We start from the raw sequence: 16087 nt of genomic DNA, 5'->3' as shown, positions 1-16087 counted from the left end.
TGTATGCCGGAGTCATTTCTTGGTTTCAGATTGTATAAACGGCCCAGTGGCATTTGTCTTTTACATAACTTAATTTCAAGACTTGAGAAATTGTGTTTGATAAAATGTGTGCTGAAGAGTGACAGACAGGTTGACTAGATCTTATCCCTAAAATTCTTCTTCATGGTTTTCGTTTTCCCTGATCTCATCCCTGCCTGGAAGTTATTTCAGAGAAATGTACCGACGTGATGACGTACGACTCGCTTTTGCAACTTCAGCTTTGCAGGGACAGGGGAAAAAAAATCAAGCGTTCACTGCACAGTTAGTCTTAGTCTGGAGCTGCAACAGCGCCTCTCTTCTTTCCTTTCCCCGCTCCCTCATGTGGTGGCTTCCCTTTGCTTGGTCCTCTTCCCTTCCTCCGCCTGCGGCTGCGTGCCGGGTGGCCAGGCTTGGCTGTGGTGACAGTGATGCACTGGGAGTCCAGGTAGTCCAGCAGCTTGGCAGTGCCGAGGCGGATGCCAACTGCCTTCAGTTGGGCCTGGAGCTGGGTCAGAACCAGAGGCTTATACTGAAGGACCTCACTGTACAGCTCCGGATGTGACAGGATGAAAGAGCGCACTGCCTTGAGGGTGTCCTGGCGGCGGGAAGCTGCCTGGGAGGCTGTCATCCCTCCATCGCTGTCCGAGTCACTGCTGGAGGAGTGACACAGCTCCGGGTATGATCTGGCAGAAGGGAGTGCAATGGTAAAAAACACTGTAAAAAGAGATTTTCATGTTTTGGGTACAAAAAAAGACTTGGTTCTCTGCAGTTATGAGGTATCCAAAGCAAACACACAGCAATAATGTGTTCAGTAGCATTGACCCCTCCACTATCGCCGCACCTGCTGATAATGGGAAGTCGGTGTTGGGTATGTATTCTGGTCACTGCACTAGCGCCTCCTCTGGTCAGTCGGGGCGCTTGTTTGAGGCATTACCTCAAATCACCTTGAGAAATCATCTCTGGATTGACTCACTGTTTAAGTCCTGTTTATCTTGAGAAACAGTTTTTGAGAGTAATATTATCTGTGATTATTTTACAGTGAACCTTTTAAAATTTCCATTGTTATACAGATGACAGTTGTATACACCTATAAAACCAAAACATCGCTCCCAATTTAGAAGGACAGAAAGTTGAATCGGTTCATCGGGACACAACGTTTATTGAGAGAAACCAGGAGGACTGTCGTGACTTGTACATCGGGGAAACCAAACAGACGCTGGCCAAGAGGATGGCCAACACAGGGGAGCTAACATGTCAAGGCCAGGACTCCACAGTCCACCATCTACAGGCCAGTGGCCACTCTTTCAAGGATGAGGATGTGCACATCCTTGATAGGGAGGAACGCTGGTTTGAACGAGGAGTCAGAGGCCATACATCAGCGCCCAGGTAGCGTGGCAGTCTATTCCGTTGCCTACCAACATGGGAATCGCTGGTTCGAATCCCCGTGTTACCTCCGGCTTGGTTGGGTGTCCCTACAGATACAACTGCCCGTGTTGCGGGTGGGAAGCCCGACGTGGGTATGCGTCCTGGTCGCTGCACTAGCGCCTCCTCCGGTCGGTCGGGGCGCCTGTTCAGGGGAGAGGTGTAACTAGGGGGAATAGCAGGATCTAGCCATGTGCTACGTCCCCCTGGTGAAACTCCTCACTGTCAGGTGAAAAGAAGTGGCTGGTGACTCGTCATGTATCGGAGGAGGCATGTGGTAGTCTGCAGCCCTCCCCGGATCGGCAGAGGGGGTGGCACAGCGACCAGGACGGCTTGGAAGAGTGGGGTAATTGGCCAAGTACAAAAATCCCCCCCCCAAAAAAAGAGTCCACATGTGAAGAGGGAACGACCATCCCTGAACCGAGGGGGGGCCTAAGAGTACATCTGTCGCCATCTTACTAGATTGCAAACATTCCCAAATCCTCTGTGAATAGTACACATGGCCATTGAAACTCTAGTTCATGGCCACGCCCACATTTGCATATGAAAGTGGTCGTTGTGCCGCTGTATTGTTTATAAGGGTGGGGATACCTGCAGTCGTTTTAGACTGAAGAGGTCACTTAGATAGCGATGAAACAATTCTCTGTATGAACGTGTCCAGATGAACTGATTCAACCTTCTGTGAAATGAGTTCTTATGCGTCTTCAATCTAGATTAGAGAAATCACCAAGACTACTACGTACCACCTTTGAAACCTTCCTAAAATCTGGTCTACCCCACTGACACTTTCTTCTGACAGACAGGCCAATTTTTTAGCTTCCTTCAAATCAAAACTATAAGCCTTCATATTTACATTATTCAGTCATTTATTCTACTTCATTATTGTTTGACCCCTCAAACAAGAAACTCCTCAGAGCTCAGGTTGGACCGTTTGGAGACAAAGCAAGTGAGACAAGATTGAGATGGTTTGGACATGTGTGGAGGAGAGATGCTGGGTATACTGGGAGAAGGATGCTGAATATGGAGCTGCCAGGGAAGAGGAGAAGAGGAAGGCCAAAGAGGAGGTTTATGGAGGTGGTGAGGGAGGACATGCAGGTGGCTGGTGTGACAGAGGAAGACGCAGAGGACAGGAAGAGATGGAAATGGATGATCCGCTGTGGCGCCTCCCAACAGGAGCAGCTGAAAGTAGTAGTAGTAGTAGTAAACTATTGTTTTGACCCCACCGTGGACCCCAGTTACCACAGAGCTGCTGGCTTTGGTGATCACACACTCCCTGGGAGGGTCTGTCTCGCTGCAAGGCCGGCTTAGTGTTTTCAGTTTTGTGCTTTAAAGTGCTTTAAATGGTTATATTTCTAATCCAAGAAGTTTATGAAGAATATGATGAGCCTCCTGCTCATCATATTCTTCATATATTTTATAATTCCATTATAATTCTGTTATCCTCTTTCAATGTTGTATTGCATAACTTGTGTAAACACAACATCCATTGCATGTTGTCCGTCTTGGGAGAGAGATCCCTCCTCTGCTGCTCTCCCTGAGGTTTCCTCCTATTTTTCTCCCTGTTAAAGGTTTTTTTAGGGAGTTGCTCCTTATCTGATGTGAGAGTCTACGGACAGGATGTTGTGTTGCTGTAAAGCCCTACTACTACTACTACTACTACTACTACTACTTCTACTACTACTACTACCTTCGGCTGCTCCCGTTAGGGGTCGCCACAGCAGATCATCCATTTCCATCTCTTCCTGTCCTCTGCATCTTCCTCTGTCACACCAGCCACCTGCATGTCCTCCCTCACCACATCCATAAACCTCCTCTTTGGCCTTCCTCTTCTCCTCTTCCCTGGCAGCTCCATATTCAGCATCCTTCTCCCAATATACCCAGCATCTCTCCTCCACACATGTCCAAACCATCTCAATCTTGCCTCTCTTGCTTTGTCTCCAAACCGTCCGACCTGAGCTGTCCCTCTAATATACTCGTTCCTAATCCTGTCCTTCTTCGTTACTCCCAGTGAAAATCTTATCATCTTCCTCTCTGCCACCTCCAGCTCCACCTCCTGTCTTTTCATCAGTGCCACTGTCTCCAGACCGTACAACATAGCTGGTCTCACAACCATCTTGTGAGACTAGCTATGTTGTACGGTTTGTTGCTGTAAAGCCCACTGAGTCAAATTGGTAATTTGTGATACTGGGCTATACAAATAAAATTGACTTGACTTGATCCATTATCCGAATGTTATTGTCACCAGTTATCTCGCTTTACGTTGTACTGTCCAGCACGTTGAGCCTTTGTCCCGTGTCATACGTTTTGAGACAATAGCCTGCATTTCAAAGCAAGATAACAAAACTGCACATTTCTCCATTTAAACACTGAACAATCAGTTTTGATCATCATCCAGTAACGGCCTCTGGCCCTTTCTGCTTACATGTGTCCACTCTCTTGCATCACAGTCTGACTGGTCGTAAAATAAAAACTCTACAGCCAAAAAACACCAGCAAGGCACACACTTGGTGTTTTTTTTTTTTGTTTTTTTTTGGGTGAGGGTTTCCCCCTTTTTCTCCCCAATTGTACCCATCCAATTACCCCACTCTTCTGAGCCGTCCCGGTCGCTGCTCCGCCCCCTCTGCCAATCCGGGGAGGGCTGCAGACTACCACAGGCCTCCTCTGATACATGTGGAGTCACCAGCCGCTTCTTTTCACCTGACAGTGAGAAGTTTCACCAGGGGGGACGTAGCGTGTGGGAGGATCACGCTATTTCCCCCAGCCCCAAACAGGCGTCCTGACCGACCAGAGGAGGCGCTAGTGCGATGACCAGGACACATACCACATCCGGTTTCCCACCCACAGACACGGCCAACTGTGTCTGTAGGGACGTCCGACCAAGCCGGAGGTAACACAGGGATTCGAACTGGCGATCCCCATGTTGGTAGGCAACGGAATAGACCGCTATGCTACCCGGACGCCCTACTTGGTGTTCTGATGACCGCATAGTAAAAGGCCTCATAATTTACTTTGTTATGGCCATAGTAATTTACTTTCCAGTCTGTTATTTAAGCATTATATATTGTCTGGATATCAATGTGTCTAATCTAGTCCGATATAAATTATATCAAAGTTGTATACTTTTTAGCATTAAAACGTAGACGTTATAAATCTGTCCATTGTTCTGCAAAATGTGACTATTTGGACTGACTGCAGCTGGTCACCACACCCATTGTCAACCTTGCTCAATCCACACCTTTTTTTTCCCCTATCCGTCCTGGGGGAGGATCCCTCCTTGGAAGGGATCCTCTTCCTGAAGTTTCTCACTTGTTGAGTCAAGGTTCCAAGGATAGAGGACGTTGTTTATTCTCATTTGAGTGTATCTACCCGTTTATCAGTGAGGGACTGTAAAGCTCTCTGAGACTAACTTGGATCTAGGGCTATACAAATACACTTGACACGCATCTGTTTGCCCACACACACATACGCCTCACCTTTCAGAGTCTTCACTGGTGGCTGTAGAAGAGGTATTGGAGCCTTGCGAGGCAGATAGTGGTTCTTCATCCTCCTCAGAGTTGTGTTTGACAGGGGAGATCACAGGGGGCGCTCTGGGCTGTTTGAACTTCACTTCCTTGGCACAGGAGACAGATCTGGCAGAAGGGGCTGTGGTAGCGGTGGCGGGCAGGGGCTTAGCTTCCATGGGTCGACCCTGAGAGCGCACCTCCTCTTCGGAGTCAGAGCTGACCAGCTGGTGGGTGTACTGATGGATCTCCTTCAATTTGAGGATCATCTGCCGTTTGGGTAAGGGCCGCACACCAAACCTGGGTGGAGGAGAAAGTAACTGGCATTCGGGAAACAACTGACCAGGTGGAGAGCAGAGACAGACAATCACACATGACGCTCTCCTCCGGTGTGGGTGGAGACTAAAGCAGCCTGACTGACCTGTTGAGTTTGTTCTTCAGCTCTGGTGTGTCCATGTCAGAGTAGCAGGCCATGGGAGTGATGGGCACCAACGGACCGTGCTGCTTCCTGCGTGCTGGCTCTGGACAAGAGACAGACAGGGAACACGTTCTTTAGGATAGGCGCTCACTTCCTGTCCTACCTTGCAGTCTCATTGTTCACTTGTGTGCGATGAGTTCTCTCTAGCTTGACATGAGAACTGGGAGCTGCTGCAGCTCATCTGTGAAGTCGCACAGTTGAGGTTGAAATTCCACAGCAACACAACATTTCTGTCCTTCACTACGTCGACACTATTTGATAAAGAACCCATATCCAATGTTAAAATGGTTTTCTCCGGTGTTGACAACCCATGGCTGACTGGAGTTTGTCTACTGATGCCCATTGTGCCCCGGGAAATGGAGACAACAGAAAGATCATATGAGCGATGGGCACCAAGTCTGTTTTTTTTTCAAATTTCACAAGATACTGCAGAGATGATAAATAAGAGACATTGATTAAAAAGAGTATATTGGCTACAGCTAATGCATTATAATTTATAAGCACCTTCTGTGAAATCAAATTACATGATTCTGCCCAATAATGTGCTCTCTATCTGCCATCGGAAGATACAAAACTGTGGCTGATTTCTTTAGCAGGTTGTTTTAAACCGAGGTCAGCTGTCCCATTAGGTTACTGTATAAAAAAATAGGCAAAATGTTTGGAGGGTGGGGGGGATCTTGGTGGTTAACACTGTTACCGTACCATGTTCAATACAGTCCAGGGCAATCTGTATGAATTCTGCAAGTTCTCCCTGTGTTCATGTGGGTCTCCTCCCACAGTCCAATAAATGCCTCATAAGTGATTTGGAGACACTAAATCCTTACAGGTATCATTCCGATTAGACTGTATGATTGCATGTTGGTCCTGTGAATGTCTCCCATTGGACTGGAAACCTGTCCAGGGTGTCTTCCTACCCAAGATGTTCTAGCACAAGGTCCAAGCCTACTATGAGCTTGAAAAGGAGTAATGAGTAACAAAAATGAGTGGAAAGAATCTGGGTGTAGCGTAGATGACAATGTCTGGTCAGTGGGAGAGGTTGCCAATGCCAGAATTTACTTATTAGCCTTTATGAGGTGTCTATCTGCTCTCACCCATCCCCACCAAGTAGGGAACCCACCCTAAATAACAGCGGGAAATGCATCATTTCATCTATTGTACTCTCCCATAATACTACCTCACAAAAACAACAATTAAACAGATGGTTACCTGGTGTTTTGAGTTTAACGGCCAGGTTCACTCTCTGTGAGAGAGGAAGAGCCTCCTCCTCCTCTTCTTCCTCCTCCTCCTTCCAACTCTCCCATAGCTTGGAGTCCAGAAGACTGGCACCCACCTCAGGGGCGGTTTGAAGATTGGGGTCGAGAGGAGAGGGGGTAAAATGCGGGCCTGCATATGAGTCGGTTTTAGCTGTGGGCAAGAGAGGGGAGGATGGGTGTGCACTACATTTTTGGGCTGCAAGGGAGGCATTAGTCCTTTCGCAGTTGTGAGTTTTAAAAGGATAGATGGCATCAACATAACTTGGAGCAGGCTGTTCAGAGGAGACAGCATGTGGTGATGAGCTCGCTGTTTCTTCTCCTCGGCTGTGTTCTTGTGGGATGGCTCCTCCACTGTCCTCCAGCCTCAAACTGAAACAGAGGCCCTGGTCGCCTTCTTTGTCTCCACCAGTGTCGAGGCCCCACGAGTCATTGAAGGCCATGGGGGGCTCGTCCATTGCCATGAAGCTCTGCCGGAAGCTGGCCTCAAAAGAATCTGCCTCTTCAATTTCTTCTTCTGCTTCCTGTCCCCCCTTACCAACTGTGCTCACTTTTTCTTCTTCAACTCTTTTTTCATACTCACCTCTCATCTCCCTTGCTTTGGCCCCATCATGGTCAGTCAGCCCTGTCACCATGTTTTCTCTGAAATCATTCTCAGGTGAATGTCCATTTTGCCTGCAGGACCCACTGCTGCCATGCAGATATAGAGGTCCCCTGAGGGGGGAAAGGGAGGGGGAGTTGGGCAGGTCGGTTAGCGATAGACATACCGGCCTTTTCTGTGGGCTCTGAGAGAGCCTCCCTTGACCCAGAGACCCTTTGCTGTTGGTGTCACTGAGCAGTGGTGAGGCCGTTGAAAGAACAGGAGGCTTGGATCTGTGTAGATCTGTATGCAGTGGAGTGCTGCTAGATGGCTGGAGGTGACAGTGCAGAGGTGTGCCTTTGATTGTGATGTCCTGTTGGGGGTTGAGGGGATGGAGCTGGATAACGCTAGAGGGTCGAGAGGGTTGAGTTCTGGATGGAGGGACTGCAAACACTGGGGAGGAATCACCAGAGACCACCGCTGGTTGACTGCACTTTCCACTGTTATGGTTTCTTTTCATGGGTTGTTTAAGATCCAAACCGGAACTATGGGGGATGCTTCTGTTCACTTCTTCACGGGGAACCATGCTGTCTGTTTGAATAATTTGTGTAGAAATCTTGGCTGGACAGCTGGAAGTCTGAAGCTTGTCCTGTAATGGCACAGAGGGATGGGCGGAATATGGGGATGAGGAAGACAAGCAACTGGCTTTGGGGAAAAGCTGCACCCTGCACATGCTACTGTAAGTCTGAGTAGAGCTGCTGCTGGTCCTTCTACCACACTGGACTGGCGTAGCTGGGATCAGCCAGGAAACTTCAGGGGAATAGTCCATTTGGATGTGATCCAAACTGTCTGGACTGGAACCTGTTGGACCTTGTACTGGAGTTGCAGACGGTCCACTAGGACTAGACTCTAAAACACTGGACTCTTTACTCTCTGGGCTTGGTTTAGTAGGTTCTGAGTTTGATCTGGTTTTGACCAAAGTGTAGTTCTTGCAGGTCTGGCTGGAGTAGGGTGAACGTGGTGAGGGACAGGGAGAGTTCTGAGCAGCAAGACCTACTTCCATCTCTTCACTAGAATCAGACAGAACGACCAACTCAGGTTCCTTGCTGTTGTTAGGTGAGGTCGGAGAAAAGGGGACAGTTAAACTACAAAGTCTTTGTGTCTCTTGGTATGGAGTTAGTCTGTCCACTCTGGGATGCAGGCTTCCACTGGGGAAATCCTCAGCCATATTCCATTTAACATTATCTCTCCCCATTTCCTCATCCTCATCTTTCTCTCGGTCACTCCTTGAGCCCGGCGACACACCTGGGAGAGGCAGACTGGATGTGCTTAGAGGTGGACTGATGGACAGATCTATGACTTCAATAGCCAAGGGCTGAGGACATGTGTCTGGCGCTATCTCTTCCTTAACTGTTGTAGACAATGGTTTGCTAGTAGAGTTTTTCTGCTGAGATTCATTGGATTGTGTATTAGTAGGAAGGGAGGGTTGCAATGAGGAGCTGGCTTCCTCCTCATAGATCCCCGGGGAGTCGGAGAAGAGATGGCTACAGCTGCGATCCAGGCTTGGCTGGACACTTTGGCCCTCTGAGTCTGTTAATGTTTTGGGCTCCCTAACGTCTGGCTTTGTGAATGAGTGCTCCTCCTCTGTTTCAGTTCTCCACAGCTCCTCTTCCTCCTCTATGCTATCTCTCTTCTTTCCTTGTTTCTGCGTGGCAGCAAACTCGTAGATCTCCTCCATCTCCTCTTCGTTCACTTGTTCTTCACAACTACCTTCATCCCCAGACACAGGGTTGTCAAACTGCAATCCCGTCCCTCCGTCTCCTCCTCTCTCCATTTCTCTCCCGTCATTCTTTTCATCCTCCTCCTCGTCCCACATGGAGCGGAGGAGTTCTACGAATGCCTGGTCCCTTTGGTCCTCTTCTGGTCCAGATTGCTGCTTTTGACAGAAGTCATCTTCTTCTGACAGCTCCCTCTGTCCTGTTTTTTCCTCCTGGCTCTCTGTTTGCCCCATACGGACATGGCAAAGTTGCTGTAGTTCCTCCAAGTTAAATCTTACCAGCAAAACACAAGGAGAAAAGACTGGAGTCATACATATTTTAAATTGCATGACAAGCTTTTCAATTTGTCAACTTGTGGCCAATGGTGTTCCAAAACTTGCAAATAATCAATGCCAACAGAAAAACGGACAGTTTCTACCTACTTCCAAGTTACTGTGTCGACAAATATATGATATATATTATATATATATAATATACTGATGTATGATATTTTGGGGTTTTTTTACTCCGGGGTGTAACCCTCCAGAGGCGAGGTACAACTTAGTGTGTAAATTGTATGCATGACTGTTTGTTTTCTTGCCATTGTTTTTCTTAAACCAACAAATAACACTTTGATCTAAACATTCGAGTCAAGTTTTCATTCATTAAAATGAATGTACGCAAATCAAACCAAAATCTCGCACAAAGTTCAACAAAATTAATAAATATTAACCAAACAGCACAACGTTGAGCAATTACAGCTAGGACAGACCGTGGAACTATTTTGGTAACGCCCCCATCTCTGCCTTTTCACCCCAATTGTATCCGGCCAATTACCCCACTCTTCCGAGCTTTCCCGGTCTCTGCTCCACCCCCTCTGCCGAGCCGGGGAGGGCTGCAGACTACCACATGCCTCCTCCGATACATGTGGAGTCACCAGCCACTTCTTTTCACCTGACAGTGAGGAGTTTCACCAGGGGGGTGTAGCGCGTGGGAGGATCACGATATTTCCCCCAGTTTGCCCCCTCCCCTGAACAGGTACCCCGACCGACCGGAGGAGGCGCTAGTGCAGCAACCAGGACACACACCCACATCTGGCTTGCCACCCGCAGACACGACCAAATGTGTCTGTAGGGACGCCCGACTGACCAAGCCGGAGGTAACACGGGGATTTGAACCGGTGATCCCCGTGTTGGTAAGCAACGGAATAGACCGCCACGCTGCCTGGACGCCCTGTATTTTGGTAACATTTGGTGACATTTTTTCACACCCTGACAAGAGGTCAGTAAATGAAAGACCCGTTTCTGTGACCACCCTTGGCCATGTTATCAGCACTCCAAGAATCTCATCACACCTGATTCTTAACAAGCCATCAGGACGGCTGTCTGCAAGGAGGCGTCCCATCATGCCTGTTAATCCTGTTGCACACGGTACACCGTCATGTAATGCAGTGTTAGTGCTGGCTGGCTAGCAGGCCTTGCCTCTCTTTGCTGCCAGTTTGTGTAAACATTTGAATGGGATTTTTTAAATTCAGCTTATAGTTCACACACAATAAACATTTAGTGTAAAGCTAAAATGCTAATGGCTAAGCACTAGGTTAGCATTTAGCATTAAACCTTTGTAACGTTTATGTGTATTAAACAGCATATTAGATGTTTAGCGTATAAGATATCGTGTTTGCGTACGGTTTATTTACTGTGCTTACTGATCACTACATTATAGTACAGTGCACCGCAGGTACCGACGCTGTGCACCTGCAACGTGGTTGACAGGCAGGTTGGGACGTCTCCTCGCGGAGAGCAGTCTTGATGGGTTAAGATTCAGGCTTATTACACAGCCTAGAACAATCACAGAGACCAGACTTTTTTCTCAGAACATTTCATTCGCCGATATCTGCAGGGATGGAAAGAAATTCTCACCAAATGTCACCGAAATTTAAACACCATCCATCCATCCATCTATTATCTGAACCGCTCACCCTGCTCTCAGGGTCACGGGGATGCTGGAGCCTATCCCAGCAGTCATTGGGCGGCAGGTGGGGAGACACCCTGGACAGGCCGCCAGGCCATCACAGCCCCCCCCCCCCCACACACACATTCATACCTAGGGGCAAGTTAGTACAGCTGATTCACCTGACCTGCATGTCTTTGGACTGTGGGAGGAAACCGGAGCACCCGGAGGAAACCTACGCAGACACGGGGAGACCATGCAAACTCCACACAGAGGACAACCCGGGACGACCCCCAAGGTTGGACTCCCCCGGGGCTCGAACCCAGGACCTTCTTGCTGTGAGGCAACCGCGCTACCCACTGCGCCCCCGTGCTGCCCTTGTAAATGCCAAACTTCTAAAAGTAAACGGCCTTCCATAGCTTTAATCTTTACTTTGTTAGGTTGACCAAAGGCCCTCCACACCTAACCCTAATATAATAACATCTCCTGATGTATGATTCTGTATTCAAAAGTAGAAATGTTTCACTTTATGTGCATTAGGGTCGGGCATCGTTTGGATTTTAACGATTCCGATTCGGCTTTTCGATCCCGGTTCTTAACGAGTCTCGGTCCTGGTTCTTTGAGAGGCGGGGTCAAAACAGGTCACAAACTTCTTTCACAGAAGAACATTTTATTAAAAAAAAAAAAAAACTTTATACAGCCATTGTTTTCAGAAGGGATAATTCGTGAGAATGTCTCATTCTTATAGTTACATTTACAACAACTGTCTTCATACATGAAGATGAAGAAATGAAGACGCAGTCACACCCTGGTCCGGACTACCGGGTATTAAACTCCTTAAATTAGAAACAGTTCTTGTTTAGAAAAAGAGCATATCTGCCTTCTCAGGCTGTATACGCCAGCGTTCGGCACAGAAAAACCACATCTCAAACACTGAAATCATCATGATTTCAGTGTTTGCATACAGTTTACAGCAATTTGCTCATGTATAAGTCGTTTGCTGTATCGCTGTTGTGAATAAGACAAACACTAATTTCCACCTACTCAGTTGCGACTAGGTGCTGCTTGCTCAGGGTTGCTGAAGAGGACGCCGAGGCAGGAGATGGAGACTGGCGCCACGTGTCAAACATGCTACACTGGTTAATTTGTACACCGTGTAGGCCAAGGTGTCTGGCCATATTTGTTGTGCGCCCTCCCTTGCACGAAGTAATTTTGCTGTAGGCGTTGGTTGCACTGTGCCAACCCTTCACTTTTCAAGGCAAAATGAAGCCACGGTTTCGACCGCCGCTCGCTCTGGTCCACGATGGCACACATTTAACTTGCGGAGGCGGAAACTACGGAAGCTGCACGCCACCACCACGGAAACAGAAACTAACTTCAGCGCAAGTGAAATGTGTCTAGGAACCGACAGGCAGAATCGAAATTTGAATTTCTTAAGGATTCCTTTGGAATTGGAATTCTGGAACCCGACGCCCAACCCTAATGTGCATGTGCATACATGATATGTATAAATCTGTGAACTTTTAGGTCCCTGCAGGTACCTGGATGCCAGCTCCAGCACGTCAGGCAGCAGGGGTGCTGAGACGGGGCAGCGGCCTGTGTAGAGGTACTGGAGCAGGGTGTGCACCGCCTCCCCCGCTACCTCGGCCAACAACACCCTGTTAGCGGCATGCATGTCGTCCTCCTGCACTCCGAAACCACTGACGTGCACCTGTAAGAAGAGAAGAGGAACAAAGAGAGAGAACGAAATGACAGGAGTGTATCGGAGACAAAAGGAGAAAAAGTAAGGATGGCAAGAGCCAGATGATTAACACAGAGCACGGGCACATTTTGAAGATTTTTCGTTGGAAAAACACTACATTTTTGTAATCCAAAGGGGAAAAACCTGCTATATGAGGATTTTTTTCATTTCAGTTTAATTTTGAAGCCTCTATATGACCAGTAGGAGAATAAGACATCCATCCATCCATCCATCCATTATCCAAGCCGCTTATCCCAATCGGGGTCGTAGGATGCTGGAGCCTATCCCAGCAATCATTGGGCGGCAGGCGGGGAGACACCCTGGACAGGCCACCAGTCCATCACAGGGCCCACACACACACACACACACACACACCTAGGGACAATTTAGTATGGCCGATTCACCTGACCTACATGTCTTTGGACTGTGGGAGGAAACCGGAGGAAACTCACGAAGACATGGGGAGAACATGCAAACTCCACACAGAGGACGACCCGGGATGACCTCCCAAGGTTTAACTACCCCGGAGCTCGAACCCAGGATCTTCTTGCTGTGAGGTGACCGTGCTAACCACTGCGCCGCCCCTTTAAAATATACATATGGCAAATATAGTTTTTTTTTTACCATTTGTGACAGCAGGGGGCAGCGGGCATAAAGCATGAAAGAATGGGCAAAGTAGACCTCGCCGCTGTCCACCTGGAGCTGCACATCGCTGAGCTGTGGGTTGTTCACCATGCTGCTCAGGTCTGACGCCAACCTGGACAGTGCCACCTACAGAACGCACATCAACACAACACATTAAGGGGTCACACATTGACAATATGTTAAAGGATCTCTTTGTTTGACAATGTTTCCTGTTGATTCCTGTGCGGGTAAAGAAGGTACTCACACAGTGGGAGGAGCACTATGCAAGTCAAGAAACATCTATCAGTTTGGAGAATCTGTTTTAGCGGGCATATATCATATATATATATATATATATATATATATATATATCATATATGGAAATCCGTAAATCCATTTACTCTCCTGTAAATCCGTAAATCCAATTAATCTTTTGCATGAAATTCCAAGATATCTTGAATACTCAAGATTCTTTAACACTTTTTTAAGGTATTCATAACTACTTTTTCTTCTTATATTTTCTACTTTTAAGCTGCTGTAAGGATTGTATTACTGAGTATTTATCAGTCTCAGTTCAATTTCGATGCCTCCGTGACTGACGATCAGATGAGACCATCATCGAGAAGATTTAATGACACCGAATGCCCATCTCCAGGTTGGATTCCTCACGAAATCCACCGAAATGATGTCCAGGGCTCATGAGGGATACACAGTCACAGTTAGAGTTAGATTACCTGGTCGATATCTTGCAAATAGTTGTTTTTCCAAAACACCGCTACCTCTCACTCTTCTCCTCAAAACAATTTGCATGAGCTACCGGAGGGTGAATGGAGAGTTTCGCAACAATAAAGCTGTTCTTCGCTGAAACACTGCTGCTTTTGTCCACGCTGGCACCCAAAGTCAACAAAAATCCCAAACTCCTCCGTACAGCTTTGAGAGTTGGCCTTCAGTCATTGGTGGCATTTATACGGGCATCCCACCACGTCAAATGAAGTGCAAACCTCCAACACCATCAGAAACCCTTGACTTCATATTATCTGGGCAGGAAATAGAGGCCGGCTGTTTTTCCAGTGACCAGCAGCAGTTATAAGTGTGAAGATGGAAGATAATCATTTGAAAGAGGGTATTCCTATAGCGGTCTTACTGATTTGTGGTCTCCTCCTCTTGTGTCTGTTCCCTGCTGGCCGTTGCTCCTGCTTGGCGGGCTCTGGGTGTGCTCGGCCTCCGGTATGAAGCCGCTGAGACGGAGGTCCACCGGGACTTCTGGCTCCTCCAGGACAAAGCCGCTGAGTTGGAAGTCTTGGTCCTGGCCGAGACGGCTCTCCTTATCTGAAGGGGGAGTCGATGATAAACAACAGTTGAGATGTTTGACATTTACATGAATTTGGGTGTGTGTTATAAACTACGGGAAAAGCTGCAGTTCTGAAACTTGTGCCATAGTTATTTGACCGTGACCTGAAGGTGAAAGCCCTGGATACTGCACCGTACACAAAACACTACACGTTCAGAAGGGGTTCACCCCCACCCTGAGCTTGTTCGCATCTTTTGAATGCGTTCTCTTCCCTATCAACAAACCCAACATATTGATGAAGCAAACACATCCTTGTCCATCCCGCCATGAGATATATATCGTTTCATCTTACGCTGCGCTGTAACTTTTACTCTCTTTTCGTTCTTAAACGTCTTTTTAATTGCCTTGTGTTGCTTCTCTTCGTGCCTTTTATGTTTTATGTAAATCACTCTGAATTGAATTGTCGCTGAAATGTGCCACATAAATTTGCTTTGCCTATGTACATACACCCCCCCCCACACACACACACACACACTCACACAAATTGAATAAATAAAACAGACCTTATTGGACATTAGGCAGCTGTGATCTCGCACAAAACCCAATTCTTTTTTTTATCAAATCACAAAAGAAAATAAATAATAATTTAATTGACATGACAATGATATGCACGTAATGTGTGCAGCGGGTAATATATATGAGAACGTCACGGTTAACAGCTGGCAAATTAAAAGATGTTTTCAAAAAATGTCCTTCACAATAGGATGGAAACAGCGTCACTGCACATCAGCGTACGGTCAAGTCATTTAAACTTTTGTTTCACCATGTGTAACGCTGGGCTGGTGTAGGTGGAGAGAGCTAGCAGCGTGTGGCTAGCTAGCAAGAGCCCCGGGATAGCTGATTAGCTCAGAGAGTCGACGGATAACGAGATGGGGATTTCAACACTGCTACTTTATTCTGTAGTGTAGTACATAACATCGACCACACAATGCCAGGTCTCCACGGCACCACGTTCACCGATCATACACGAACAGTACAACACAGAAATCATAACCTGCACCACCTTGTTATGGGGAGAGTTCGTTCTTGTGGACGTCGGTCGAAGCAGCACTGAGAACGGCTCTACTGTAGTGTGTCACAACAAAAGGAGGCGCTACCCTGTGCCGCTATTTGCATTGCAGCACTCCTAGTACTACTTTCGGTTGATCCCGTTAGGGGGCGCCACAGCGGATCATCCGTTTCCATCGCTTCCTGTCCTCCGCATCTTCCTCTGGGACACCAGCCACCTGCATGTCCTCCCTCACCACATCCATAAACCTCCTCTTTGGCCCTCCTCTTCTCCTCTTCCCTGGCAGCTCCATATTCAGCATCCTTCTCCCAACATACCCAGCATCTCTCCTCCACACATGTCCAAACCATCTCAATCTTGCCTCTCTTGCTTTGTCTCCAAACCGTCCAACCTGAGCTGTCCCTCTA

At 47.6% G+C, this 16087-nt stretch overlaps 1 protein-coding gene across 1 annotated transcript in view; it reads right to left on the bottom strand.

Annotated features, from left to right (window-relative positions):
* Positions 1-128: 128 nt before the first annotated feature.
* Positions 129-16087, bottom strand: part of slx4 (SLX4 structure-specific endonuclease subunit homolog (S. cerevisiae)) — a 31606-nt gene continuing 15647 nt past the window's right edge. Inside the window, exons 7-14 of the mRNA XM_056279731.1 lie at positions 14465-14649; positions 14055-14099; positions 13321-13467; positions 12497-12666; positions 6625-9299; positions 5362-5461; positions 4914-5240; positions 129-701 (exon numbers count right to left, since the gene is read on the bottom strand). Of these exons, the coding sequence (XP_056135706.1) occupies positions 308-701; positions 4914-5240; positions 5362-5461; positions 6625-9299; positions 12497-12666; positions 13321-13467; positions 14055-14099; positions 14465-14649 (4043 nt within the window). The 3' untranslated portion in view covers positions 129-307. The remainder of the gene's footprint in view (positions 702-4913; positions 5241-5361; positions 5462-6624; positions 9300-12496; positions 12667-13320; positions 13468-14054; positions 14100-14464; positions 14650-16087) is intronic.

The sequence above is a fragment of the Lampris incognitus genome, chromosome 5 (assembly GCF_029633865.1).
Source record: "Lampris incognitus isolate fLamInc1 chromosome 5, fLamInc1.hap2, whole genome shotgun sequence".
In the NCBI taxonomy this organism is placed as follows: Eukaryota; Metazoa; Chordata; class Actinopteri; order Lampriformes; family Lampridae; genus Lampris; species Lampris incognitus.
Note: the sequence above shows the minus strand (reverse complement) of the source record. Positions and strands in the feature narration are given on the sequence as shown.